At 48.3% G+C, this 27,466-nt stretch overlaps 2 protein-coding genes across 3 annotated transcripts; one reads left to right on the top strand and one right to left on the bottom strand.

Annotated features, from left to right (window-relative positions):
- Window positions 1–104: 104 nt before the first annotated feature.
- On the bottom strand, window positions 105–16,404 carry cd81a (CD81 molecule a). The gene is made up of 8 exons (XM_084437065.1): window positions 16,126–16,404; window positions 8,787–8,901; window positions 4,278–4,375; window positions 3,942–4,016; window positions 3,395–3,517; window positions 3,192–3,299; window positions 2,048–2,131; window positions 105–1,872 (listed from the first exon to the last, which is right to left on the bottom strand). The coding sequence occupies exons 1-8, from the start codon at window positions 16,189–16,191 to the stop codon at window positions 1,810–1,812; spliced, it is 732 nt and encodes a 243-aa protein (XP_084293191.1). The 5' UTR covers window positions 16,192–16,404; the 3' UTR covers window positions 105–1,809.
- Window positions 16,405–18,071: 1,667 nt separating this feature from the next.
- kcnc1a (potassium voltage-gated channel, Shaw-related subfamily, member 1a) lies at window positions 18,072–26,782 on the top strand (the record flags this gene model as incomplete). Of its 2 annotated transcripts, none has more annotated exons than XM_084436613.1 (4): window positions 18,072–18,632; window positions 21,885–22,748; window positions 22,863–22,929; window positions 26,592–26,782. In XM_084436613.1, 4 exons carry the CDS (start codon window positions 18,072–18,074, stop codon window positions 26,780–26,782), a joined length of 1,683 nt encoding a protein of 560 aa, XP_084292739.1. The 2 variants fall into 2 exon arrangements, with proteins under 2 accessions (XP_084292739.1, XP_084292738.1); XM_084436612.1 differs by having other exon boundaries at window positions 21,885–22,754; window positions 22,866–22,929.
- Window positions 26,783–27,466: the final 684 nt, after the last annotated feature.

Here is a 27,466-nt window from a genome sequence, read left to right as displayed (position 1 = left end):
TCCTGATAGAGCAGGGAGAAGAACAGCTGTAGAGGGGCTTAGAAACAACCATTCCACTTGACTTCAGAGAACATAGGTCAGACAGGCAGGCCTTATTTGTAAAATACATTTAATCCCTTAATATTTGGGCAACAAACCAAACCAGAGCTTAAACAGGAGAGAAAGGGCCCAGATTTGAGTGGCAGTGGGCTGTCGAGAATCAGTAAGGCAGTGACGAAACTACACCTCTAGGCAGAGAGCTGCTGGTTTGCTGGCATTTGCCTTTCATTGCAATACTCCCCCCCCAGCCAAGCCCAGAGCACACACACACTGTTCTGGCAGAATGTTCTTCAATCCAGCACGCCAGGGTTCTGTCAGGAACTCAGAACCATGTGCCGGTTCAGAACACTGCCGCTGAAATCCACCAGCTCTTTCCCATGACAAGGTACCAGACAGGAGATCACAATAAAAGGCATACATTGTCTTTCCATAGTCATTAGTAGAAGAGTATAGCTGTACATGTTACAAGACACTTACTGTAATTTTTTTAATCAGCATATGCATAACGTGTTAACAAGACAAGGTTTTTAAGTTGGCTGAGAAGGACAGACAGCATGTAGGGTTTTACACATCATGATATAGTTCATGTATGTGCATAGTGCGACTCGTGTGTGTATGTGTGTGTGTGCGCATGCGTGTGGCACACCCATCTCTAATCAGAGGCCAATGACCAGAGAGAGACTGATTCTGAGATGTCGGGGGTGAAGCTGCTCCTAGCCATGAACCAGACATTAGTACGTCAACTCTATCGACGGGGGAAACGAGACGCATCCAGGTTCAGCAACTAGGCGCAACTTCCCTGCCCCACTGCTTCCCAATGCGGAGCTACCGTCTTAGCCAGGACCTCCCTCTGGTGGCGGAGTTGTAGAACTGCAGGCTGAGCAGACAGCCTCGTGACCAGTAACAGGTTTCATTACAGCATGCTTGGCAGCAGGAACAGAATCCGAGGTAAACGTGTGAAAAAGGCCTGAAGGAAATTACAACAAGAACTAGGGCACTAGAACGAGGGTCTGTGTGAGGCAGAGTGAATTCTAACATGTTAGTAGAATGAAGGACTGGAATCAGACCCAGCGACGGTTAGTATGCAGTAGTGGAGTTAAGACAGGACAACACACAACAAGGATGGACATTCTATAAGGCTGGGAGGCAGGGAGAGGCCTCTCTATGGCTTAGATTAGTACAGATAATCTCCGCTGGTATGGCACTACACCACTACCATCCATTCAGTGGTCCTTAGTGGTTGCTGGCAGACAAGCAGAGAGTACAGGGGGATTCGGCATAACACCCATGCTAGACAGACCTACAGCACGGCTGGTAATATATACAGTTTATACATGATACATTTGAATAAACCAGCAGAGTACAATTGGATTTCAGCAAAAGAAGCTAATTACTCACAATTTCAACAATTCAATGGAAATGGATTGTACTGGTGTGTATGTGTGTGTGTCTGTGAGAGAGAGCATGCATGTGTGTGCAAGGTTTGTATGTATTTGTGTGTGTGTGTGTGTGTGTTTTAGCATGTATAACTGCCACAGCTGGACATAGTGTGCAGACTAGCATTGGTCAAATATAAACAGCGTCTGTGACTGACATTTAAAAAAAATTATATCAGATTTGATTATTTTCTTCTTCTTTGTAGGACTGACTAATTTGGCAAGCAATTACATCTGAAAGTGACAGGCTATAAAAAAAACAAACAGAAACAATAGAAGATGAATCTTCTCCTTCAGTCATTGGCTAGAATCTCCAGGGGCCACGCCCCTGCCTTCAGTAGACGGGGCTGCTGCGGATGCCGCAACACAGGACCATGCTGAAGATCATCTCAAAGATCTGGAGTAGAGAGACACAAGACCAGGGTCTGTGAGGGGGATGTTGGTCTGTACATGGGCTGTAGATCATCCAGCATCAGCCTAGAGCTCCACCGTCCGTCTGTCTGTCTGTCTGTCTGTCTGTCTGTCTGTCTGTCTGTCTGTCTGTCTGTCTGTCTGTCTAGCCGAATACTCACCATGATCACAGCCACCAGCAGGGCTGCTATGCCGATCAGGTAGATCTTGTTTGAGAACAGTTCGTTTATCTTGGTGTGACAGTTCTGAAACAGTCAGGAGACAAGGTTACAATCACACAACCCTCTCCCAAAGTCCACGTACAGTCACCAAAAACCAGAGAGATTCAATTCCAGGTTTAGGCCAAAGAATATATAAAAAGGAAAAAGTGTGACATTTTGGCTACCAGTAGTTCCAGAGAGAATGTGACATCGCGTTGTCTTTGGCGTTTCCTTCTTTTTAACTTCCTGGGTCTAGACCAGCAGTCCCCAACCCTTTTTTGCATCACAGACTGTTTTCATATTGAAAATATTTTCATGGACTGGCTGGTTGGTGGGGAGGGGGGTTACAGGCAGGGATGGGACCTATTTAATTGGATCCGGCACCTCGATTGTAATTACCCAAATATCAAAGTCAACTGTGTGTAACATTTAATGGTATCTGTTCTGTCTTTCTTTTATTTCCCATTGAAGTTACTTGTAAATCGCTCGCTTGCCTATTTTGGATGCATGACAGACGTCAACCACTCAGGTCATGCAGTGACGCTGGCTCACCGTGGGAGTTTTTGTTGCAAGCGTGGGAGTTTTGAATAGGCTACGTCGTGGTAAAATGTCAAATAGACCGTCAAATTGATTAAATTTCTTCTAACAGTTGGAACCTAGCACTAAAGCAGGCGAAAGTCATTGAGGCGGAGGAGCAGTTCGTAAAAACATTGCCAGCGTGGAGTAAAAAGAAAACGATTGCTAGGAACGAGAAGAGGAATATGAGGAGGAGAATGTGGAATTGGGGAGAGAGGATGGTGGAGATGAGAACTATGAAGGCTGAGGAGTTGGTGAGGAGACTTTTAGATGTGTTTTAGTGTTTTAATTATTTTTGGTGTCATTTTGGCATAATGATTACGTTACTGTAAGTCCCACAGCTGAGTAAGCGGGCGTTTGTGCTGTGAAACAGGGAAATGATGAGTGGCTATTATGATTGGCGCTTTGCGCGCGTGCACTCCATCCCTGCCGAGTGGTAGCGAATGGGTCGCGGCAGTTGGGGAACGCTGGTCTGAACATTAGGACACATCCCACTCGTAAAGGTCAGAGGTCAGGAGTCGGTTCTTACGTCCATCGTCAAGGCTGCCTTGGGGCAGAGTTCGGACAATCCCAGACTAGAAATGCCCTTGGTCAGGAGGGATGTGAGGGACGTGCCTCCCTTCCCACAGCAGTCCAGCTACGACAAAAAACACACATATGTCATACATACGCTGAGGGTGTGTGTGTGTGTGTGTGTGTGTGTGTGTGTGTGTGGTAGCGAGTGGCCCATACCGTCTCATGGAAGACTTTCAGCACTGAGATGGCAGCCTGCTTCTTGTCACTGTCAGCGAGAGCCTGTTCCCCATACGCCTTATCAAACACCGAGTCGTAGAAGTTGTTCATCTCCTTGGAGATCTGTCGCACGCAGGATAGAGGGGTTGGGGATACAGGAGCGCTTGACTAAAATGGAGTCGCAGTTGTGTATGTGACACGTGTGGGTGTGTGTGTGTGTGTGTTTGAGAAGTTGTGTGTGGTGTGTTTTTGAGTAGCATCTATACATGTATGAGTGTGAGAGTATGTGTGTATTGTTGAGAAAAAAGAGTAGAGTTCGCACACTGGAGCATATAGAAAATGGACGAAGATCACAATGATCGAAACGTTGAATTAAATTAAAATAAACTATTGGGAACAGTCCGTTTTCTATATGCTCTGGTGGGCCGACTCTACTCTTTTCCCCTTCACTACTCCGGTTTGTCCTGCGCCTGGTCTGCATAGCGGAAGTGCTCTTTTTTCTTTTCAACAATGTGTATTGTTCTCACATATTTAAGCGTTGACTCACCGTATCTTTGTGGATGAAGCCCCAAATCCCGGCAGCCACCTCGCAGGCAAACAAGATGACCAGACAAGCAAAGAACTAGAGCAGAGTAGACACACAACCATTAGAATTGAGCTAGACATACAACTATTAGAACTGAGTTAGACACACAACTATTAGAGCTGAGTTAGAAACACCACCATTAGAACTACAACCTTGACTACATCCCAGTGACCTTAAAAAAAATGTAAACCTGTAATGGCCACCCCAACCTCTAACCACAACCATGAGAACACAATCACAACCCTAGGCCTAGCCCGACCTTGACCCCCCCGAATCCCAGTAGGGGATATGACTCACTGTTCCCAGAAGACACTGGGACTCCTGGATGGCTCCATAGCAACCAAGGAACCCGACAACCATCATCACAGCGCCAACAGCAATCAGGATGTGAACACCTGAAAAAGAGAGAGAGAGAGAGTGAGAGACAGAACAATTAATAATATTTAAAAATCCCTCTGAAGAAATTACTTATTACTTAAGATGAAGAAAATGGTGGTTTTCTAACCTCTCTGATGATCATGCTAACCTAAGAACATCCTGGTATGTTTCAATGGAGAGAGACTGCAATAACCTGACATGCCCACCAGATGGCAGACTGATGTTTTTCCTTGTATCCCCCCACCCGGGACATGCCAAAACGAAACAAGCCTCTGTCCTACACTGAAAGGAAATTCACTGTTTTATTTATAAAAGGTTTATACAAGGGCAGAGAGAAGGAAAAGACAGGAACGACAAGCGAAGACTGGGAGAACAGAGGAGAGCAAAAGACAGATGAGAGGAGAGAGAGAGAGAGAGAGGGCAGAGGTAAAAGTGAAGGTTTATAACAGGTCAGAGTCCGTCTCAGACAGCTGCTGGCTGTGGCTGTTTCTGTGTCAGCTGCTCTCTCCGTTCTGCTTTCTCTCTCTAACCCCTCCTCTCTCACTCACTCACCCCTCCTCAAAATATAGCCAACATGCTGCAGAAAATAGGCATTATCTATGCCTTCAAATATCCTCAACTCTTACAATAAGAAACAAAATGGCACATTGCGTTAAACGAAGGGCACATTGTGTTATTACAGGCAATGTTTTTCAGCATGACGTAGGCTACTCAATACTTCAGGCTGAAGGAATAAGCAATTTACAGTCCAATTTACTATCCAACGTTCATTTGATATGAACTCAACGTTGGAATGGCCGGATTAACGCATCCCTATTAACTATGAAAGGCATTCAACTATTTTAGTGCCATTAACACATATTTAAAGTAGTATTTACAGGACAATATGACCGATTATAAGCTATGTATCCAACGCGCCAAGCAGTCGGATTGAATTGCGACCATAGCCTGGCCTTTGGAATGGCGTGGCCTAGTCCATCACAGGAATAACGTGGTCGCTGCAATAGCCTGCGCAGCTTCGGAATGGCGTGGCTTTGGAGGAAGACCCTCTCCCCTCCTCCCTCACCCCTCTCCCCTCCTCCCTCTCCCCTCCTCCCTCTCCCTCACCCCTCCTCCCTCACCCCCACTCCTCCTCCCTCTCCCCTCCTCCCTCACCCATCCTCCCTTGCCCGCTCCTCCCTCAACCCTCTCCCTCACTCCTCCTCCCTCACCCGCTCCTCCCTCAGTCCTCCTCCCTCACCCATCTCCCTCACCCCCTCTCCCTGACTCCTCCTCCCTCCCTGTGTTCCTATACTGCGCTTCCCCTCCCATCTCTGCACATGTCAAGTCTCTCTAAATGTCATTTAAAACCTAATTGTATTCTGGTCTCCAGACAGACACACACACACACAACCACCCCCCAATCCCAGTGAAGGAGACAGAGACCTCCTCTCCCCCCTCCCTCCCTCTTAAATCGATGTCCTGGCCACCGACCAAGAGCTCTTCCAATCTCTGTAATGGCCAAGGGTTGGGGTTAAACTAACTAATGGCTCCTGATTCAATCACAGAGCTGGCGCAGTCCCCCCCCCCCCCCCCCCAGGATGACATCATCAGGCTGACCAGGGGAGTGACTACCATTCTGAGCGCTGGACGATGCCATGTCGCTCCCTCGCTCTCTTTCTCTCTTTTTTTTCTCTTTCGCTCGCCTCTTTCCATTCTGGATGCGCTCTCAAACACACCTCCTTTCCTTTCCAAAAACGAACATGAATACAGTTCCTCAACTTGAGTCCTAATTTAAATGAGAGAGAGAGAAAGAGAGGGGGAGAGAGGGGGGGGGAGAGAGGGAGAGGGAGAGGGAGAGGGAGAGGGAGAGGGAGAGGGAGAGGGAGAGGGAGAGGGAGAGGGAGAGGGAGAGGGAGAGGGAGAGAAAGAAAGAGAGAGAGAGAGAGAGAGGGAGGGAGAGAGAGAAAGAGAGAGAAAGATAGATAGAGAGAGAAAGAGAGAGAGAGAAAGAGAGATAGGTAATACCTATTGCAGCTGTTGGTCTCATTAGAGCCAGGAGCAGGCTAGCTGGCTGAGTGCCAAGAAGGAAACAGCGGCTCTAAAACCAGTCAGTCCATGATGTCAGCCTCTCCAGTACAAAGACTCACCACAACCAGCATATAGACTACGCTTCACCAGTATCCCCACTATCAACCAAGACCACAGTATAAACACTAGTATAAACACCTACTGTAGACCACACTACACTACCTCAGTAAAGAAGGCTCCGATACAGACCCCTATATACATCAGTAATTAGACTGATCCACACCCCCGCTTAGACTGGTCCACTCTTAGAGGGGGGTGAGTGAAAGAGAGGTAGAGAGAGAGAGAAAGAAAGAGAGAGACACATGGCAGAGAGAGGAAAACCGCGGAGGTGGGGGGAGACAAAGGACTAGCGCGACGTTGAGAGGGAGGGGCCAGAGAGAGAGAGATAGTAGAGAGAAACTACGGGGAGAGCAGGGGAGGGGGAGGGGGAGACAGAGAGCGTTACACAGACGCTAACCACAACCAGATGTGGAGAACGAGAAGGGAGAGCTGTGGAAATAAAGGAGGGAAACTCTCTCTCTAGAGGAGGGTGGGAAGGGGGCGGGGCCCGGATGAGGAATTTTTTCCTTTACTGACGGCGCTGTCTTTATGTAACAGGCAGGATGAAGCCATTAGGTTTGTTAGAGTGGGCTGGGGGAAGGGGGGGGGGGGGGGGGGGCTTGTGGTGTGACCACAGTAACCACACCCCTCTTCTCTCCATCCTCCCTAGAAGATGTGCGGACGGAATCGCCGTCCGACTAGTCCGCCACCGCCGCCACAGCGGAACGGAGCGATGGGGCTCCTTGGACAACAGCCGTGCTTGGACACCCCCCCCCCCCCCAGACTTCCCCTCCACGCCACGCGGGAACAGTCTCCGCTCCAGTCCCAGTCCATTCTGGGAATCCCCAGGGGAACCAGACAGCACTCCAGTCCAGTTTTCTTAAGTGATCCTAAGGGGACAGACTCCCTGACTCCATGCCGGTTTTTAGTGGGAATCCCCTGCAGGCTGCTGATTTGGTTCCTGTGAACCTTGAGCCTGTTCTGTCTAATCAACATCTAGTGTATCTGTTTTCCTTCACTAGGAGTTCGCCCCCGCCCCCCACCCCCCCCGACCCTGTGTGCCAGGCCTCAGTACCGAGGTCGGCCTGCTGGTCACAACACTCAGCTGCGTCTGCAGGACCTACTATAGAGCCCTGAGGCAGGCCTGTTAGCGTTACAGGTCTCAGGTCTTCTGGCCAGGGCTTATTAGTTGTCCCCCCAGCTCCAGGTTCGAGACTAAAGGTGATTGAGTCTTTGAAATTGTGGCTCTTAAACTGTGGAACGCTCTTCCACTGGATTTAAGATCCGTGGTCTCTGGACACTTTTAAAAACGCAGCTTAAGACTCATCTGTTCAGACAGTCCTTTGTCTAGCCTTGTGTCTGTAACTCTGTTTCATGTCTTTGTTTTAATTATCATTATTATTATTATTATTATGTTATTGTCCTTCTTCTATTTTTAACAATTTTGTACATGTGAAGCACTTTGTGATCCTGCTCCGTGAAAGGTGCTGTATAAATAAATCTCACGTACTTACTTATAGTAAATACAGTTTGGAAAATACTGTACACAAGGTGGACCTACCACCCCATAGCGCTACTGTTTCAGAGTTACGTTACACTAGAAGTGACCGAGGAGCAAACAGTATTTAAAGGCCTTCTGTGTTGAAACTAAGTTTAGAGTTTAGCCATGGAAAAGCTGTGATATGATGACAGCATGTGATTGGTCTTTGTCCTGGTATTGTTCTGACTTGCCTTAGTGGCATGAGTAGGATTCACGAGGTTTCAGTTAGAGAGAATAGAATCATGGACAGACCCGTGCCAAGATTCCTCCGACGGACAGATAGAGCAACGGAGAGAGAGAAAGAGATAGATGGAGGGACAGTGAGGGAAAGAGAGGTATGTACAGTAGATGGAAGGAAGGTAGTTACGTTAGTATGGACTAGTAAGGGTGGTCAGGTGATTTCAGTATTTATGGTAGGTAGGTAGTCTGTGCATTTAGGTAGTTAGGATAGTGTAGGTATGTAGTCTATGTGGTTAGGTAGGTACTTAGTTTGTAGGTAGGTAGTCTGTGTGTTTAGGTAGGTAGTTAGTTTGGGGGGTTAGGGTAGTGTAGGGATGATCGATTTAGTTAAAATTGTGATTTTGTTGTGACGATTTCTCAATCGCTATGCTGCCTCAAAATCAATTTTGTAAAAACAAAAAAACAAAAAAACACATATATATATATATATATATAGGCCTATATAAATTTAAGTATTATAAATATATTCGAGGCTGAAAAAAGTTTGCGATTCACAATAAATGGTGGGTACAGTAGGTAGTTGGTTGGGGTGGTCTTACTGATGTAGAAGGTGCTGGGAGGCTGGTCCCCCTCAAACTTGAGCTCCAGAAGACTGCTGGTCTGGTTGTCATGCCTCAGCCACAGCGCCACGCCCAGGATCACGCCTCCTGCAAGCTGGAGTCAACACAGACACAGGGGAGGTTAGACACACACACACACACACACACACACACATCAACTGCTCTAATACAGGCTAACATAAGTGCCCACGTCCTCCTAATGATGTGGATGAGCAGTGGGATCATGTGAAAACACTTTTCTGAATTCTAATATGTAAACATATATTGTCTATAAACAGACTAGCTACATATAATATGAAAAACATATGGTTCATAAACAGATGAGCTTGTAATTATAAACTCAAGAATGCAGAACTATGGTAAATGGACTGCACTTATATAGTAACATAGAACACTTCGACATATGGACAGGAGGAGGCGGGATTCGAACCGCCAACCCTACGATCATTGGACGACCCGCAGCCACAGCCGCCCCTAACCAGTATGAGTTCAATCTTCATTGAAAGAACTCAGCGGACCATATTAACAGATGGGATCTCCCCTCATGGGAGGAGACAAACTTACAGTAGTAGAGTATGTGAATGAAATTCAAGTCTCACCACTGTGTTTTGTCTTCCTACTTGACTGTTGTTCTAACTTTGTAGTTCGTTCCTCTAGAATCAGTCTGTTAAAACTACAAATTCTTCCTGTGTGACATCACTTCCCTGTCCTCTTCATCCTGAAACTGTCACTTCCTTTTTCACGTTACAAACTATCGCCTTCGTCCCCCAGTGACTCACTCTTGATTCGGATACACTTCCTGTTCTCGAGTCCGAATTTGCAAATCGTAACAGAATAAAACTATTGTCTTTTGTTTGAAACCAGCTTGAATCGACCACTCGCGTGCTCTTATTTGTAAACCAAGTATAAAAATACTTTCATAAGTAGAATAGACTAAGCGTTTACTGTTAATACATTCACTCATATAGCCTAGTTGCACAACCCTTCAGTTGCCAATCAGTGTCATTTTGGATATGCCTGATCGATCGCATCATTTCCTGGTCCTTCCCCGGATTTGCTGGATAACTATCTCCTATCTCCAGATTAACATGCTTAGCCAAAGTTCTGGAGACCTTGGTAAATAACCAAATTAAACCTTTTTTTTCAAGTCACTCAATTTTAAGTACTCACCAATCTGGATTCAGAGCTAATCACAGCACCATTTCTGCTGTTACTCTTGTTACTAATGACATCATTTTGGCAATAGAGAACAGGAAACATTGTGCTGCCCTCTTTGTAGATCTTTCAAAAGCATTTGATACAGTCGATCACTGCCTGCTTTTAAATAGACTATCTAGTATTGGTTTGGATAGAGGTGCTTGTGATTGGTTTCAGGACTATCTGTCGTCAAGGTGTCAGTGTGTGAAATTGGGTAACATTCGATGTGATTTCTTATCTCTAGCTAAAGATGTGTCCCCAAGGTTCAGTGTTGGGTCCTGTCCTTTTCACCATCTATATTAATGATATTGTCTCTGCACTAACTGGCTGTCATGCTCATCTACTGTATATCCTGATGATACAGTTGTCTATATTGCGGATACTGTTCAGGAAGCCATTGAGAACATGCAGCTTTCTTTGAATGTGCTGCAAGAAGCTCTCACCAATCTGAAACTAGTCCTTAATCCTAGAAAATCTAAGTTTATGTTGTTTTCTAGAGCCAGGATTACTGATTATGACAGGCTGACATATGACATAACGGCAAATGGCTCACGTATTGAGAGTCACTAAGTACAAATATCTTGGTTTGTGGCTGGATGATAAACTCTCTTTCAAGTTTCATGTAGACAGTCTAGCCTCTCAGCTGCGGCAGAAAATTGGCTTCCTGTACAGAAACCATTCTAGCTTTGTTCAGCAGGAAAATAATTGTCAAGCTGTCTTCTTATCAGTATTATGGTGACACAATATATAGACATGCTTCTTTGACTACCCTGAACCCCCTAGACTCCCATGTCTACCATTCCGCCCTAAGATTTATTACAGGTGATGGTTATGACACCCACCACTGTGTTCTTTATGATAAGGTAGGCTGGTCTCCTCTCTCTTTAAGGTGTAACTATCATTGTTATTTGTTTATTTTCAAAGCTATTATTGGTAAACTTCCACCATACATCTCGTCTCTGTTGGACTGGAGCCTTAGTACCTACCAGACCCGATCAAACAATTGGCTTGTTTTTAGGGTTCCTCGAGTGCATTCTGAACTTGGTAGAGCTGCTTTTTTCCATGATGCTCCTTATACATGGAATACTTTACAACAGACTCTAAAGCTTGAGGTACTTCCTCCAATCGTAGAGTTTAAATCCATGGCTCTTGAAATTTGTACTTCGACCTGTAACTGTTTATTATTATTATTATTATTGTGATTATTATTATTATTGATATTATTGTTGTGTATTGTATTTTTTCAGTTGTTATTTATGTATTTGTGTGAGCTTGTCACACAACACAACACACAACCAATGAGGGAAAACTCAGTGCTTTACGAGTATAAATAAAGGTTTGAAATGAAATTTCCATTGTGGGGAAAAACAAAGGTAAAAAAAAAAAAAAAAGTCCAGGCCTTAAGACATCACCTACAGCAGTTACAACATGTAGAAACCACAATTACTTCATGCAGGAGCTTTGAGTCACCAGTCTGACCACAGAGATGTTCTCTTGTTCTGACGTTTGACATCTGGGTTTGAATGCAGGAGTCAGACTTGGGCCAAGCCTCCAAGTTGCCTCCTTCTCATCCCCCTCCCTCCCTCTGTCTCCCTTAGTCTCTCTCCCTCCCTCTCTGTCTCCCTCCGTCTCTCTCCCCCTCCCTCTCTCTCACAGTGAGGCCCATTCCAGTGTGGAGGTTAACTGCTGCCTAGCAACTTGATAAACAGTGAGGGTGCCAAAGGGTGAGGCCAAGAGTGTTAGCATTCTGGAGCCGCCGGGAAGAGATGCTCCATAGCCACACACACACACACACACACACACACACACACACACACACACACACACACACACACACACGCGCGCACACACACTTTAAACCCAGCCGGACCCTGTCTGAGAGGAAATGCTGAGGATACCTGAAGCACCCCAGGGGAGGCATGCTGTGGGACTTCATGTTGAGATTTTAGAGAGACGGAGATAAGAATTTACATCTGTTGAAAGTCAAAGTTTGACCAACTACAGGTTATTCTGTAGTCACGCAGATCTGGACAGAAATCATCTTAAGTGTGTGTAGTGCCACTTTAACCTTAGTTAAGTGTTAGTTAAGGCTTTGGTTAGCAAGGGGTTAGGGTTGGGGCGGGGAGGGGGGGTTAGTGGTCGTTAGGGTTGGGGGGGTTGACTAGTAAAGAGTCGGCACCTTAGTACTGGTATAGTCTTAAATCAGGAGGGCCTGCCGATTCCCGTCCCTAGGTAGTGTAGGTCTGTGTGTTTAGTAGTTAGTTAGTTAGTAATTAAGTTAGAGTAGTTAAGAGTAGTGTACTGTAGGTAAGTAGGTAGTGTGGTTAGGTAGGTAGTTGTAGGTATCTTTGTGATTAGGTAGTTAGTTTGGGGGGTTAGAGTAGTGTAGGTAGGTAGTTACTGTGTTTAGGTAGTTAGTTTGGGGGGTTAGGGTAGTGTAGCTAGATAGTCTGTGTAGTTAGGTAGTTTGGGTAGTTAGGTTAGTGTAGGAAGGTAGTTTGTGTGGTTATGTAGGTAATTTTGGTAAAGGGCAGTGTAGGTAGGTTGTGTGTGAAATCTAGTGAAGTGTTAGTGGGTGTTGGGGGTAGTGAAGGCTTAGTGGTGTTGGGGGGTAGTGAAGGCTTAGTGGTGTTGGATGGATAGTGAAGGGTTAGTGTTGTTGGATGGATAGTGAAGGGTTAGTGGGTGTTGGGGGAAGTGAAGGGCCAGTGGTGTTGGGGGTATTGAAGGGTTAGTGGGTGTTGGGGGTAGTGAAGGGTTATTGGTGTTGGGGGTAGTGAAGGGCTAGTGGTGTTGAGGGTAGTGAAGGGCAAGTGGTGTTGGATGGATAGTGAAGGGCTAGTGGTGTTGGGGGTAGTGAAGGGTCAGTGGTGTTGGGGGTAGTGAAGGGTCAGTGGTGTTGGGGGTAGTGAAAGGTCAGTGGTGTTAGGGGTAGTGAAGGGTCAGTGGTGTTGGGGGTAGTGAAGGGTCAGTGGTGTTGGGGGTAGTGAAGGGTCAGTGGTGTTGGGGGTAGTGAAGGGTCAGTGGTGTTGGGGGTAGTGAAGGGTCAGTGGTGTTGGGGGTAGTGAAGGGTCAGTGGTGTTGGGGGTAGTGAAGGTCAGTGGTGTTGGGGGTAGTGAAGGGTCAGTGGTGTTGGGGGTAGTGAAGGGTCAGTGGTGTTGGGGGTAGTGAAGGGCTAGTGGTGTTGGGGGTAGTGAAGCGCTAGTGGTGTTGGGGGTAGTGAAGGGTTATGTGTTAGGTCAGGCCAGCCATCCCCCTCCTCTTTCTGGGGCGTGTTCCCTCAGCTGTTGCTGCTCCTCTAATGGACATGACATGTTAGGACCCCACGCCCCCCCCCCCCCCCCCCCTCCGCCACCCCCTTCCACCTGCCAGCCCCTCTCTGATGGACACAACACACACACACGTCACCTCCCCCACTGAGACTCCATGGGAGAGCGTTGATGATTCAGAAGTCTTGCTTTGTGGTTTGTCTTGAGGCCTCTTTCCGTTTAGGTTCTAGTTAGTCTTGTTCAACGTGCAAGTGCTCGTCATAGTCCACATGCGCTGGCGGCACGTACTGTACGACATAACAGTCATTTTGCAACTTCCTGATCTAATTTCGTGGAACACACGAAAACAGCTAAGGCGTCATGACCATCCTTGTTCTTTCTGAACCATGAACGCTGGGCTCCTTTGTAAAAGAGACCTCTGTCTCAATATGACTTTCCTGCTAAAATAAAGGTTTAATAAAAAATAAAAAAAATACCTGGTACACACAGCTTTGTGTGTGTGTGTCTATGTGTGTGTGTGTGTGTGTGTGTGTGTGTGTGTGTGTGTGTGAGTGTCTTGACCCAGACTGAGGTATCTACAGTAAGACTATGGTAGTCCCAGCGCACGTGGGGTAGTTAGTTGCCCCTCGGGTGTGAGGTCTATTTCTGTCTCACAGCCCAGTGGACGAGGGGTTGTAAAATGCCTGGCACTCTAGGAGGCTGGGGAGGGGTTTAAAATGCAACAGCGACAGTTCCCGGAACACACACACACACACACACACACAGAGACTGGCAGTACTCGAGAATAAACTCAAGAGACCATCCACAAGATTAAAATATACAGACGATTGTATGCTCATGTGACAGGATGTGTTGGAGGGTGACCAAAGAACTCTTTCCTTCCTGATCCTCATTTTTACATGTTTCCAGGAAAGAACCCTCACCCACTTATGGCCACAGCCTCGCCCCCGACCACAGCCTCACCCCTACTTGTGGCTACTGCCCCTAGTCCCCATCTGTTTGTCTGAAAGATGTCCACTTGAGGCTACAGCCCCTAACCCTGGCCCACTACTGTCCACTGTCCATCAACAGCCCACACCCTGGCCCTCTGAAGCGTCCCTGTCCCACAAGACCACAGCCGACAGCCTCAGCTCCCACAACGACCGCTGCCTACCGCACCTGTCCCCAGCCAGCCACCACACTGCTCTATCCACTAGGCCAATATGGATATGCTTCTTTAAATGATGACGCAAAGTCACACAGGACAAGGCTGATGAACTAAGCCCCTAAGCCAAGACAGAGTGTCATCATTGTTCACTATTCCAGTAGTAGTATGTCGCAAATACACTGCTCCGCAACCCTGGGCCTCCAATCTGTCTTTGACACACTGTTGCCGTCAGCATGAGACTGGAATGTTGAGCAATTTCAGACAGAATTATCAACTCGTTAAAGCCCATTTCCACCTCCATTCTGCTCGGTGGAGTGGGAGGATTCAAAGGTCTGGACCCCGGCCCAATACAGAGAGGAACTGAATAGTTTGAATACATATTGATACAGGCCAATATCGCCTCAAGGTTCCAACTCAATTATACAGTACTTTGATTATGAACAGTCTATAACAAAAACATATATTCGAGAAAGAGAGAGAGAGAAATGCTATGTTTATAATTTCTGATTTATAATCCATCCCTAAATTCAAGCATCTACAATAACTGTAGCAGCTTTCCTAGGAATAACGGTGCAGAATGTTTGTGGTCTTTCTACTCATATTTTCCATCCTGGTGATTCATCCTCCATTACAGAACCTTCAGGATGGAAAGCATGGCTCGAGGTTTCCCTCCCTTCACTCCCACTAAAGGCGGTGGAAGTGGAAGAGCTGCACTTTTGGGCTAGAAAATATAAAATTAGCCCCACCAATTCTTCCAAACGGTGATAGAGAAAGTTGAACTATGTAACAACATTTGAGAACTGTCGATCCAAACACTGAACATTGAATTAACACTACCGGTCCGATTAAAACAAAGTGGTTTAGGCTTTTGTTCCCGCGCCGTCAGATTTTGCGGGGGAGAAACAGGTGTAGCCTAAAAGTAGCCTACCAAGCCTACCGATCTATGTGGTTTCTGAGAGACTGACATATTTAAACAAGGTTTTAATGGTGCGTTCGTTTATAACTGGGAGGTGACAAATTGCGACTTGCTTCTAGGAATGATTAAATAAAACACCTCATGAACTCGCACTTCCTCGTCGCAAATTCGGATATGTTCCTCAGCCCCCAGTTGCTCGAATGCACTAGATATAACTAGGTAACTGTGATATAATGGTATATAGCTCGAATGCACACAGATTCGGAGGTAGGTATTTTGCCACTTGCGACTTGCCACATCCGACCACAAACGAACGCACCATAAAAGCATTTGAAGACTGCCCACGCATGATGCGGTCCCTAGAATATGGCCACTCCTGTACCGCTATTTACGATGTTTCGCGAATCATAGGCTAGTTCTGCTATAGGCTATGGCTGCCAACCCGATAGACTACCCTTTGATAAGAAAAATTATCATATTGAGTCAATCTACACAGGTAGGCTATTATGCGTAGGCATATAGTCGAAGGAAAAAAATAACATTCCTCTACGAAACGGAGAATCAGCTGCAAACACCATGTCCTCAGATGCTTCCAGCCTACAACAGTGATGCGCGTTTTTGTTGACCTGCCTTTGTTAGGCTATATAGGTATTAGGCTTTTATGAAACTCTTCTAAAAAGCAAACGGAGTCCCCTTAAGGTGGCACATAATAAACAACCAACCAAGCCGACAACTAGACTAGCCTACGACCGTTAGTTCACAAGGAAATAATATGGAACATGTTCATACCCAGAAGATGAAATTGAAGAAAAAGAGCATATATTTGATACATTTGGTACAGCCTTCGACTCCCATGGTTGAAGATTTCCGATCGTTTTCGAGTGAGACGTGACGGTAGGCCTAATACTGCAGAGCTGCGTTCGTTGAATGAAAGGAATTTGCTATTTTTCGACAACGGTCTTTGTGCGTCTGGAGTTCAGGCGAAGCAAATAGGCAACACCCAACTATTCCCCCCGCCCCTTTTAACACACACTAGATCGAAGACACACACCACACACACTGGTGGCTACGCAGTATTTTCGGACGACCCCGCCTGAATTGTTTGAGATCCCGTCTCCCTTTTTGTAGGCTACCACGAAGGGTGTTATATAGGACAACGGGGACACCTACTGGCGAAGGCTGTGTATAGCAGCGTATAAGGGGCCCATGCTAATGCAGCGTTTACAGTGATAACTGCCTGGGAGTGGCACTGTACTGAATCGGATGTATGATGGAGTATAAAGGCTACGGTAGTCACAAGAAGCAACTAGCAGACTAGCCAGTTAAAAGAAGCATGCGGTGTCATATACCATTTCTTATCTAGGAGATGAACTCACCGTGATATCCCTCCTCAAGTGATGGGGTCCAGGGGCACATCATGCAAATGTAACTTGAATGGGGTCGGCTCCTGGACCGTGCATGACTGCATATGCCAACTCAGGTAAAAAGGAGGTAAAAATTTAGGCATTAGTTTATCATCACGAGATGATAGAGCATCACGAGGTTGTTTAGAAGAGCCTAATACTCAGGCATAGATAGACCCTCTGAATAGAAACATTGGCCTACCCCCCCCCCCCCTACTCAGCTACAGGTGCCAATGGGCTCTTCCAAAAGGCGATAACTCTCATCCTGATTCCTTTTAGCTGCAGTCAGTATCGCGGGGCAGGCTCGTCACGTTTAAACGTCCATTGATCTGCTGTGCTACACCGTCCCGTCATGAACAAGAAGGGCAGCCTTCAAGTGTTATTGCGCCGGGTCTTATATGACGTGGAGGAACACTGTGTGTGTGTGTGTGTGTGTGTGTGTGTGTGTGTGTGTGTGTGTGTGTGTGTGTGTGCGTGTGTGTGTGTGTGTATGTGTGTGTGTGCGCGTGTGTGCGTGTGTGTGTGTGTGTGTGTGGAGGGGCACACGTAGCCTGCGTGAGACTGACAGTGGCTCTGTTCCTTGAGGAGCCGCATCGAGCGGTTCTAAAAATAAACACATGCATACAAAAGTGAGCGGTAATTGGCACGAATCAATGGCGATCTCCCTCCCGTCCTGCTTCTGGGATCAAAGAGGAGAGGACGGTCAGAGGAAAGCAAGTGTCTTATTTCAGGGAAGATGGGAGGACAGACTGAGAGAGAGAGAGAGGGAGAAAGAGAGAGAGAGAGAGAGAGAGAGAGAGAGAGAGGGAGAGAGAGAGAGAGAGAGAGAGAGAGATGCGCTCAGAGCGAATGTGCTGTCCCTTCAGCACCGCCGCTGGATTTTCTCAACTCAAACCGGATTGGATTTGTGAATAAGCATTTTATGTGGCGTTGTATAATCTGTCGATTTGAGATCTGGTCTTGTTAGGCTATGGGATGTAGCTACATGTTTTTTTCCTCTCCATCTCCCTCTCTTTCTCCCTCTCTTTCTCCCTCTCTTTCTGTATCCCTCCCTCTCTCTCTCTCTCTCTCTCTCTCTCTCCCTCCCTCCTTCTCTCTGCAGCTGTATATCTTAACATCTTAGCAGCAGAGGTAGTGCTGTCTTCGGAATGGGTAGCCTACTTTACTTCATTGCTTTCTCTAAATTGTACCTGCTTTGACTGATAAATCCAGGTCTCGCCCTCCTCCTGTCGCTTCCCCTCGGCTGGTGATGGCTCGGTCTCGCGGCGGCGCCCCGTGCATGGTGTGCATTAGAATGCCAGGGACCTGCTCGAGACATGCATAAGAGACGCAATGGGCCAAGGCGACGAGAACGACCGTATCGTGATTAACGTGGGAGGGATCCGGCACCAGACCTACCGCAGCACCCTTCGCACCTTACCGGGCACCCGGTTAGCTTGGCTCGCCGAGTCCGACGCATACTGCCACTTTGACTATGACGCCAAGATTGATGAATTTTTCTTTGACCGTCACCCGGGCGTCTTCTCCCACATTCTCAATTACTACAGGACCGGCAAGTTGCACTGCCCTGCGGATGTGTGCGGCCCGCTGTACGAGGAGGAGTTGGCGTTCTGGGGTATCGACGAGACGGACGTTGAGCCATGCTGTTGGATGACTTACCGTCAACACCGGGAGGCCGAGGAGGCTTTGGATAGCTTTGGGGGTGGGCCAGTCGAGAATGGGGGCGACGACACGGACGGGGATATCCTCGGAGGAGAGCCCGGGGATGGGGACGATGAGACGGAGATGACCAAGCGACTGTCGCTCGGGGACTCCCCCGATGCCAAGACGGGACGGTGGCAGCGCCGCGTTTGGGCACTCTTCGAAGACCCTTACTCCTCTAAATATGCAAGGGTGAGTTGGCTATACGGAGGAAAGGAGGGCTGACAAGGGGGCGAGTAGTATATTTCCCATCTCAACCTTCATCTATAAACTCACTGCATGGTTACAATCATATCAGTGTGTGCAGCGAGGCCCCACGACCATCGGCGAGCGAGGCAGGAGCTCGCGGGGAAGGTGCGCCCGTGCGCTGAAGACATGTGCGTTCTATCCAGGCGCGTGTCCTATTGATCTGCGGCCTGCTGGCCTCTTGCGGCGTTCCGCTGTCGCTCTCATGCTTCTCATCTCAGGGGAGGGGGGGGGGGGGGGGGGGGGGGGGGGTGAATGAAAGACGACATAGACCGAGGGTTTAATATTTAATGGGTCTCCTATGTTCAATTGTTAATAAGCCTTTTGCGCAGTGGGCTGTCATGTGAAAAAGGCCAAGCTAGTTCTCTCCCTGTATTGTGGGGTGAGGGAGGGAGGAGGGCCGCTTTACACGTGGGTTCTAGTTCTTATTAGCAGCACTCTAGCTCCCTCTGTGGACCTCAGGGCGAGGCTGGGGAGAGGGTTAGCACTAGGATTATGTCTGGGGGGGTCAGGGCCAGGGCTGGTGACGTTCTGCCGGAGGAGCTCGACTGTGTGTGTAGGAGCTTTAGCTGTAAGACAGATCGGAGACTGGGGTGCGAGTTTGCCCTATAGTGAAAAGAGTCCTGCCTGGTGTAAACCGGAACTTGGTACAGAGTGTGCATTTGGAGGGTTATAGCATTGAGTGATGCAGATGGGGTGGGGGACGGAGGGGCGGGGGGGGGGGTGTTGCTTCCTCCTCCAGTCCCGGAAGAGACCAGCAGAAAGTCCTGGCTGTGAAGGGCACTGGCCTGTGACCCTTGGTCTCTGTGCCCAGAGGGACGCACGCATCAACTGGACACCCGGCACCATGACCTCCGGCCTGGACAGCTCTGGAGAAAGGAAACTGCCCTTGACTGAGGACTGAGATCTATATCTAAAGGGAGTGAAAAAGTTCACTCTCATCACAAAACCTAAACCCCTATCGACTTTCCTGTCGACAGCCATGGACCATTGTATATAACGGCGCAGTGAGGCTGTGTGAGACAGTACAGTATGCACACACACACACACACACACACACACACACACACACACACACACACACACACACACACACACACAAACACACAGACAGACTGTGTAAAGCGCCCAGAGTGGCTCCCTAAGAGCCCTGCAATAGAAATAACCCTGGCTAGCTGTCTTATAGACCAATGCTGCAAGCTCCAAAATGGGGCAAGAAGACAGACAAACAGACAGATAGACAGACAGACAGGCAGGCAGGCAGACAGACAGACAGACAGACAGACAGACAGACAGACAGACAGACAGACAGACAGGCAGGCAGGCAGGCAGGCAGGCAGGCAGGCATGCAGGCAGGCAGGCAGACAGACAGACACAGACAGACAGGCAGATAAGCAGACAGACAGGCAGACACACACACAGGCAGATAGGCAGACAGACAGACAGACAAAAACACACACATGCTTAAGGCCGGCAGACAGACAGACAGACAGAAACACAGACACATACACAGACAGACAGACAGGCAGGGATACAGACCAGTCCAAGTCATGGCCACATCACGACCAATGTGACCTACTGGATATTAAACATGCCAACCCGCCAGTATGAAGAGGACATATAGTATTACAGTTCTAGGTCTGAGAGAGACGTTTGGTGTGACAAGCCTCAGCCAGAACCACCTCTTCAGGGGAACATGTCTCCAAAGCACCACCACACTCCAGCACCATTCACATGACTTTCTACCAGTCTTTATTTCATAAACACTCTTTTGGGAACGTTCCAAAATATCAAACACACACTTTGAAAACATTCCAACACATAAATATACACAGAATACCGCGTGACACTTCATTTTCTTTACACAGAATGCCGTGTCATACCTTTTTTTACAGTGCTCTTTCCCCATTAATCACACTTTCCGACACGCTTCTCGTTGTCCGTGCTCCACGGGGAGGAGAGCACCGTGCACGGCTTTTCAAGGGGAGAACGTAGCCAGTGTCCATCTCTGGGATCCAGACTGTGGGGAGGTGGAGCTGAGAGAGGAGGTTCTCACTGCAGTCTGTCTCCTACACACAGGTTCCCAGCACACACACACACACACACACACACACACACACACACACACACACACACACACACACACACACCATACTGTAATGTGCTGCACCATCACATGCCCAGTCTCTGCAGCACAGCCCCTTGTCAGGCTTTCTCGCTCTCTCTTTTTCGGGTACTCTGTGTTCCTTCTGAGAGGATTGAAAGACAGCTCCAAAAATTATAGAATTACTGTACCAAGTTATCTGGCCATAACTTTCAAATTGAGTCAAATTGATATAATCCATCTCTGTATCATAGAGAGCTAAGCTTGAATAGGTTTTGTTAGGAGGAGTGTAAGGAATCATCAGTGTTTTTTGAGAGCGTTTGCAAACTCATTCAGTGATCCTGCTTTATTGAACGCCTCCTGCTGTGTCTCTCCCGGTGCTCATTCGCACCAGTTTATCCCAAACTACCATGGAAATGGAGTTCACACTGCTTGACGACTGATAGCAGGAAACCACTCCATCACACACATACTCGCACTAATACCCCCCCAATCCCACAGTGTTCTAATGTATTTTACCTTGTCTAAGCTCTAAGCTCTCCCATCAGCTCAGTGAAAACAGATACAGTGTATCAATTTAGGAGACTAGAGTGTTTTCCTTTCAGCTTCACCACCACATAACACCTATCTAATCTCCCTCCCTCTCTCTCTCTCTCTAACCCTCTCTCTCTCTCTTACCCTCTCTCTCTCTAACCCTCTCTCTCTCTCTTACCCTCTCTCTCTAACCCTCTCTCTCTCTAACCCTCTCTCTCTCTAACCCTCTTTCTCCCTCTCTCTCTCTCTTACCCTCTCTCTCTAACCCTCTCTCTCTCTCTCTCTTTCTCTCTCTCTCTCTCTCTCTCTCTCTCTCTCTCTCTTACCCTCTCTCTCTAACCCTCTCTCTCTCTCTAACCCTCTCTCTCTCTCTTACCCTCTCTCTCTAACCCTCTCTCTCTCTCTCTCTTACCCTCTCTCTCTAACCCTTTCTCTCTCTCTCTCTCTCTCTCTCTCTCTCTCTCTCTCTCTCTCTCTCTTACCCTCTCTCTAACCCTCTCTCTCTTGCTCTCTCTCTGTCCCTTCCTTCCTCTAACTCGCTCTTCCTCTCTTGCTTACAGTGGATCGCGTTTACCTCTCTCTTCTTCATCCTGGTTTCCATAACAACCTTCTGCCTGGAGACCCACGAGGCCTTCAACCCCATCGTTAACTACACGGACACGGACCCGGTGGACAACAGCACGCGCGTCTACCAGGAGACGGAGACTTTGGTCTACCTCACGTACATCGAGGGCGTCTGCGTGATGTGGTTCACCTTCGAGTTCCTCATGAGGGTCACCTTCTGTCCTAGCAAGCTGGAGTTTGTGAGGAACACCCTAAACATCATCGACTTCGTGGCCATCCTGCCCTTCTACCTGGAGGTGGGGCTTAGCGGGCTGTCCTCCAAGGCGGCCAAGGACGTGCTGGGCTTCCTACGCGTGGTCCGCTTCGTCAGGATCCTGCGCATCTTCAAGCTGACCCGGCACTTTGTGGGGTTGCGCGTCCTGGGCCACACCCTGCGCGCCAGCACCAACGAGTTCCTCCTCCTCATCATCTTCCTGGCGTTGGGCGTGCTGATCTTCGCCACCATGATCTACTACGCCGAGCGCATCGGCGCCCAGCCCAACGACCCGCGGGCCAGCGAGCACACGCACTTCAAAAACATCCCCATCGGCTTCTGGTGGGCGGTGGTGACCATGACCACGTTGGGCTACGGGGACATGTACCCCAAGACATGGTCGGGCATGCTGGTGGGCGCGCTGTGCGCCCTTTCCGGCGTGCTGACCATCGCCATGCCCGTGCCCGTCATCGTCAACAACTTTGGCATGTACTACTCGCTGGCCATGGCCAAGCAGAAGCTGCCCAAGAAGAAGAACAAACACATCCCGCGGGCGCCGCACCTGGGCTCGCCCAACTACTGCCACTCTGTGGTCAGCTCGCCCCGCCCCAGCGTGCACAGCAACGCGGGCTCCCAGCACGCCGCCGCCGCCGCTGACGCCACCACAGAACGCGGTGACATGTGTCTGAAACCAGCCACGCACGGCGACCCTTGTCCCCAGCACACCTCGCTCAGCGAGGACTGTCCCCTTGCTGCACAGGAGGATATCCCAGAGGTCAATAGAACAGGTAAGAGAACCTGTCCGCCCATCTGTCTGTCTGTCCGTCTGTCTGTCCGTCTGTCTGTCCGTCCGTCTGTCCGTCTGTCCGTCTGTCCGTCTGTCCGTCTGTCCGTCTGTCTGTCTGTCTGTCTGTCTGTGAAAACAGATACAGTGTATCAGTTTAGGAGACTAGAGTGTTTTCCGTTCAGCTTCACCACCACATAACACCTATCTAATCTCCCTCTCTCTCTAACCCTCTCTCTCTCTCTCTCTCTAACCCTCTCTCTCTCTCTCTAACCCTCTCTTTCTCTCTCTCTCTCTCTCTTACCCTCTCTCTCTCTTACCCTCTCTCTCTAACCCTCTCTGCTAGTGTTATCGGCCCGTTGTCCCTAGACCATGGGGGCCGTAACAACCCCACAAAATAGCCGGCACCTCCCACCACACACAAGTCACCTACAAAGTGGTTATAAACCACACCAAGTTACTGACATTAACTGAAAACAAAGTAGCACACCCACAGTGACAACCCCTGAGGTTTCCTCCGGGCCTACCAAGAGGGCAGAGCTGTTGGGGTTTGTGAAGGACAAAGTGATCTCTGCTGGTGACCCAGAGAAAGAACAGCTCAAAGTTGAACAGAGAACAGACCCTTCTCTCTCCCTTTGCTGTACATTTTTTTTTATGAGATTAGGGAAATGGCTACTGACTATTTTGTGAGGGTTGGGGTTCTGTTGAAGAAGCCTCATCAGACTGTTCCGTTTTTTTACATTTTACATTTCAGTCATTTAGCTGACGCTTTTATACAAAGCGACTTACTTATTGCATTAGACGTAGGGAAAACCAGTGTACTACTACTTGCCAGAACTCACAAGTGCATCTCCTTTCTAAAACAAGTGACTAAGAGCATAATCTAGTGCTGAAGGCATAGTGCAAGAATAGCAATCTAAAATACAATAGGTGCTTAAGAGGGAGGATTGTTGTAGTACTTCTTGAAGAGATGAGTTTTGAGCCTGCAATGAAAGATGGGCAGCGACTCTGCTGTCTTGACATCAGTGGGCAGTTCATTCCACCACTGGGGGGCCAGAACAGAGAAGAGCCGTGACCGTGTTGATCGACCGCAGGGGCCTCGGAGTGACGGGGCAACCCGTCGCCCAGAGGTAGCAGAGCGTAGCGGTCGGGAGGGGGTATAGGGTTTGACCATGGCCTGGAGCTAGGCTGTTCCTTTCATTGCCCTGTAGGATAGTACCAGTGTCTTAAACTGGATGCAAGCCGCTACAGGGAGCCAGTGCAGAGAACGGAGAAGGGGAGTTGTGTGGGAGAACTTGCAGTGGTCCAGGCAGGAGATGACAAGGACCTGGATGAGCGCCTGCACCATTTCGTCAGTGAGGAAAGGGTGAATCCTCATGATGTTGTACAGTAGAACAGGAATCTGCAGGAGCGTGTGACGGATGTGATATGTGCGGAGAACGACAGTTGGTCTTCCAGGGTCACACCCAGGTTCCTCGGAATCCGGGTTGGCGCCACCACCCCGTTTTGGCTACTCCAGCCTTCCTCAGCCTTTTTGACTTGGAAGTTGATGCCAGTGGCGATGGTGCCGTTCGAGTTTTTTTTTTTTGGGGGGGGGCTGTCTCATCCATTCCCTGCCTCTGCTGTTTTGGGGGGGTATGCCGGAGCTGTGTCTGCAGTTTCCTGGGGGAAACAGCTTCCTGCACCTGTGGTTGGGTGTCTACGATCAGGCTGTCTACCATCTGTGTCTAACCCCTAATACTTTACATCTGATTAGACCCTGACCCTTGACCCCTGACCTGGCTCAAGGCAAGTGTGCGCCTCCTAACCTTCCTCCTACCGCTGCCCTGTTTCTACTCAGCTGTGTTAGTTCCCTGCTGTTGCCCTGTCCGTTGCTGGCTAAGGGGTCGCGTCCTGCTTCGGACCAAGGTGGGACGTGGGAGTCCAGGTGCACTGCTGACCTGCTGCTTCCAGTCTTGGGGTGGGTGGGTGTGGGTGGGTGGGTGGGGGGGGGGTTGGATTGAGGATCGCCCTGATGTGCCCTGGCCCAAGGATACCCCTGATGTGGGACACACTCCTGATGTGCCCTGGCTCAGAGACAGGATGGTGTGCCTCGTTCTGTAGGTACTCCCCTGTCTTCCATTGGGGGGCGGGGGGGCTCCCAGGAGAGTTTTGGTTTGGTTTTGTGACCTCTTTTCTTCATTTTAAACAACTCATTACGTCTTTTGATAGTTAATGTCTTATGGGTGGAGGTGTTATTCTCCTGTCCACTCTTGACCCATCTTGATGGCGTACCTGAGGATGCGGGGCCGACCCGTGGCGGGGCTTTCAGAAGTGGTGGTGATGGGCTTGATCGGCTGCACCTGCTGTCGGGTCCTCAAAAGGAGGCTCAGGACTGTGGGACACTGAGCGCCCCCCCCCTCCACACTGCCTCCCTGCTGCTCTTGTGTTTGATTTAGTCTTATGCTGGAGAGCTTTCAGCTGATCTTGTATGTGTTTATGGGTTATGGAGTTAGTTTGAGGTTTAGCTTTATGTGGTTCTTTTGACTTCCCCTGGCAGGGCAGTGAGTATTATTTCCCTTTTTTGTGGTCATTGTTTCAATTATTCCTTCATTTTTCTGTTCATTCTCTCCCCCTTGCCTGCCCTGCCATAGACCAGATCAGATATCACATTTACATCACACATAATCACATTTTGTTGATTATTGTTGTATTGGACATTATGATTTGTTTGTTTGTAGGACGTTTGGCCAAATAACGCCTCCCCCTGTTATTTTGGACATTTCAGCGACTCTGTTTCCTTGTGGCTTGTTATTTGTGCAGCTTTAGTGTAGCAATTAGTTTGGTCCCTTAATTGTTTGGGAGCGTTTGTGCTGTAACAAAGCCTGATACAGTAGGATCGGATCGGATGACCTCGGAGATTTTGATCAATACGAGATGTTCTCAGAGTTTTTGTGCCCAGCATACCTAATTCCCTTATTCATCCGCTCTCTCTTTCATTCCGTGCCAGTGCCTGTTGCTATGACAACCGTGTCCAGGCAACGCACAATAGATGTTTTTGTGCATCTGCCGACATTTACCGACTTGGTCCTGGATCTGACCGTACAGCTTGGCCTCACCTATTATCTGACCCTACCTGAGACTCGCCTCAGAGGTCATTCATCTGATCCCCCTCCTCAGGGTCACAGAGACTAGCTCTGCATGCAGTGGAAAGGTTCTAAGGCGCTCCTCACAAAAAGATATCCCCTTGAGTAGATGAGAGTAGCATGCTACTGTAGCCTGACAGACACACACACACACACACACACACACACACACACACACACACACACACACACACACACACACAGACACACACACACACAAACTTATACACACACTTCAAACTTGCAGAAGAATGCAGGCAGGGGCTAAAATCAGTTTACTGTAGCTTATTGATGACGTGCATTATTACTGTGCATGCTGGGAGCATGTTGTCTTTGATTGTGGGGAGTTTAAGTTGAAAGTTTAAATGTCCCTCTGTCAGGTCTTAGTATAGATACAGCCCTCTATGTCAGGTATTCGATACAGGCCCTTAGTCAAGTTGCTTTTTCTCAGATTCTCCCTCTACTACAGACATGTTAGGACGATGGTGAGCCATGTGTCATGTTTACCTCTACACGTTTACTACATGTTTACTGTTTACAGATCCCAAAGTGAATGGGGAGGCAGCTAAGGCGGCGTTGGCCAATGAGGACTGTCCCCACATCGATCAGGTGATGTCACCTGAGGATGGCCAGGTGTTAAGTCCCGCCTGCGAGCGCGACAAGCCGTGCTTCCTGTTGGCCATGGGCGGGAGACCCGGACTGTCAGGAGCGAGAGTGAGGAAGGGTACGTAACACTACACACATTCATACACACACACACACACACACACACACACACACACACACACACACACACACACAGTCTCCACTATAGAGCCTGTATCTTTCACACACACACACACACATGCGCACGCACGCACGCACACACATACACACACACACACACACACACACACACACACACACACACATGCACGCACGTGCACACACACACACACACACACACTTCTTGACTATAGAGCCTGTTTCTTTCACACACACACATATAACATGTAGTCCATTATAGAGCGAGTCCATTAGAGAGCAACTCCCCTCTTTTTCTGTAACTTTCTTGTTGGACATTTGCACACCATCTTTATCTCTGTCTTCTTTTCTCTTATCTCTTTCTGTAACTATCTAGACTGGAGACAAACATCCTCATCTGCTCATTTACTTTAGTCTAGATTTTCATGTAGCAGCTCATGCTATATATGTTATTGTTCAATTATTAGGGCTGTCAAACATTAAAACAAAACTAATCATGGTAATCGCATGATTTGCTGTGATTAATCACGGATTAACACAAAAAAGAGAAGAAATCAAATGTACCTCTAATTAAAGACTTTTCTCGTCTCGAAAGTCTCGTATTGGCCACTGTTTTTATTCAACTCAACCGATAGCAATTCAGTCGGACAAAAGGGTCTCTTATGAACCAGC

The sequence above is a fragment of the Borostomias antarcticus genome (assembly GCF_949987555.1).
Source record: "Borostomias antarcticus genome assembly, chromosome: 4".
NCBI classification, from domain to species: Eukaryota; Metazoa; Chordata; class Actinopteri; order Stomiiformes; family Stomiidae; genus Borostomias; species Borostomias antarcticus.
This window is presented reverse-complemented; position numbering and strand designations above follow the sequence as displayed.

Coding starts and splice junctions, on each gene's coding strand:
- cd81a (XM_084437065.1), bottom strand. CDS start 16,191: ATGGGAGTCGAAGGCTGTACCAAATGTATCAAATATATGCTCTTTTTC. Junction 8,902..16,125: donor TCTTCAATTTCATCTTCTGG/GTATGAACATGT, acceptor TGTTGACTCCAG/CTTGCAGGAGGCGTGATCCT. Junction 3,300..3,394: donor TGAAAGTCTTCCATGAGACG/GTATGGGCCACT, acceptor TTTTTGTCGTAG/CTGGACTGCTGTGGGAAGGG.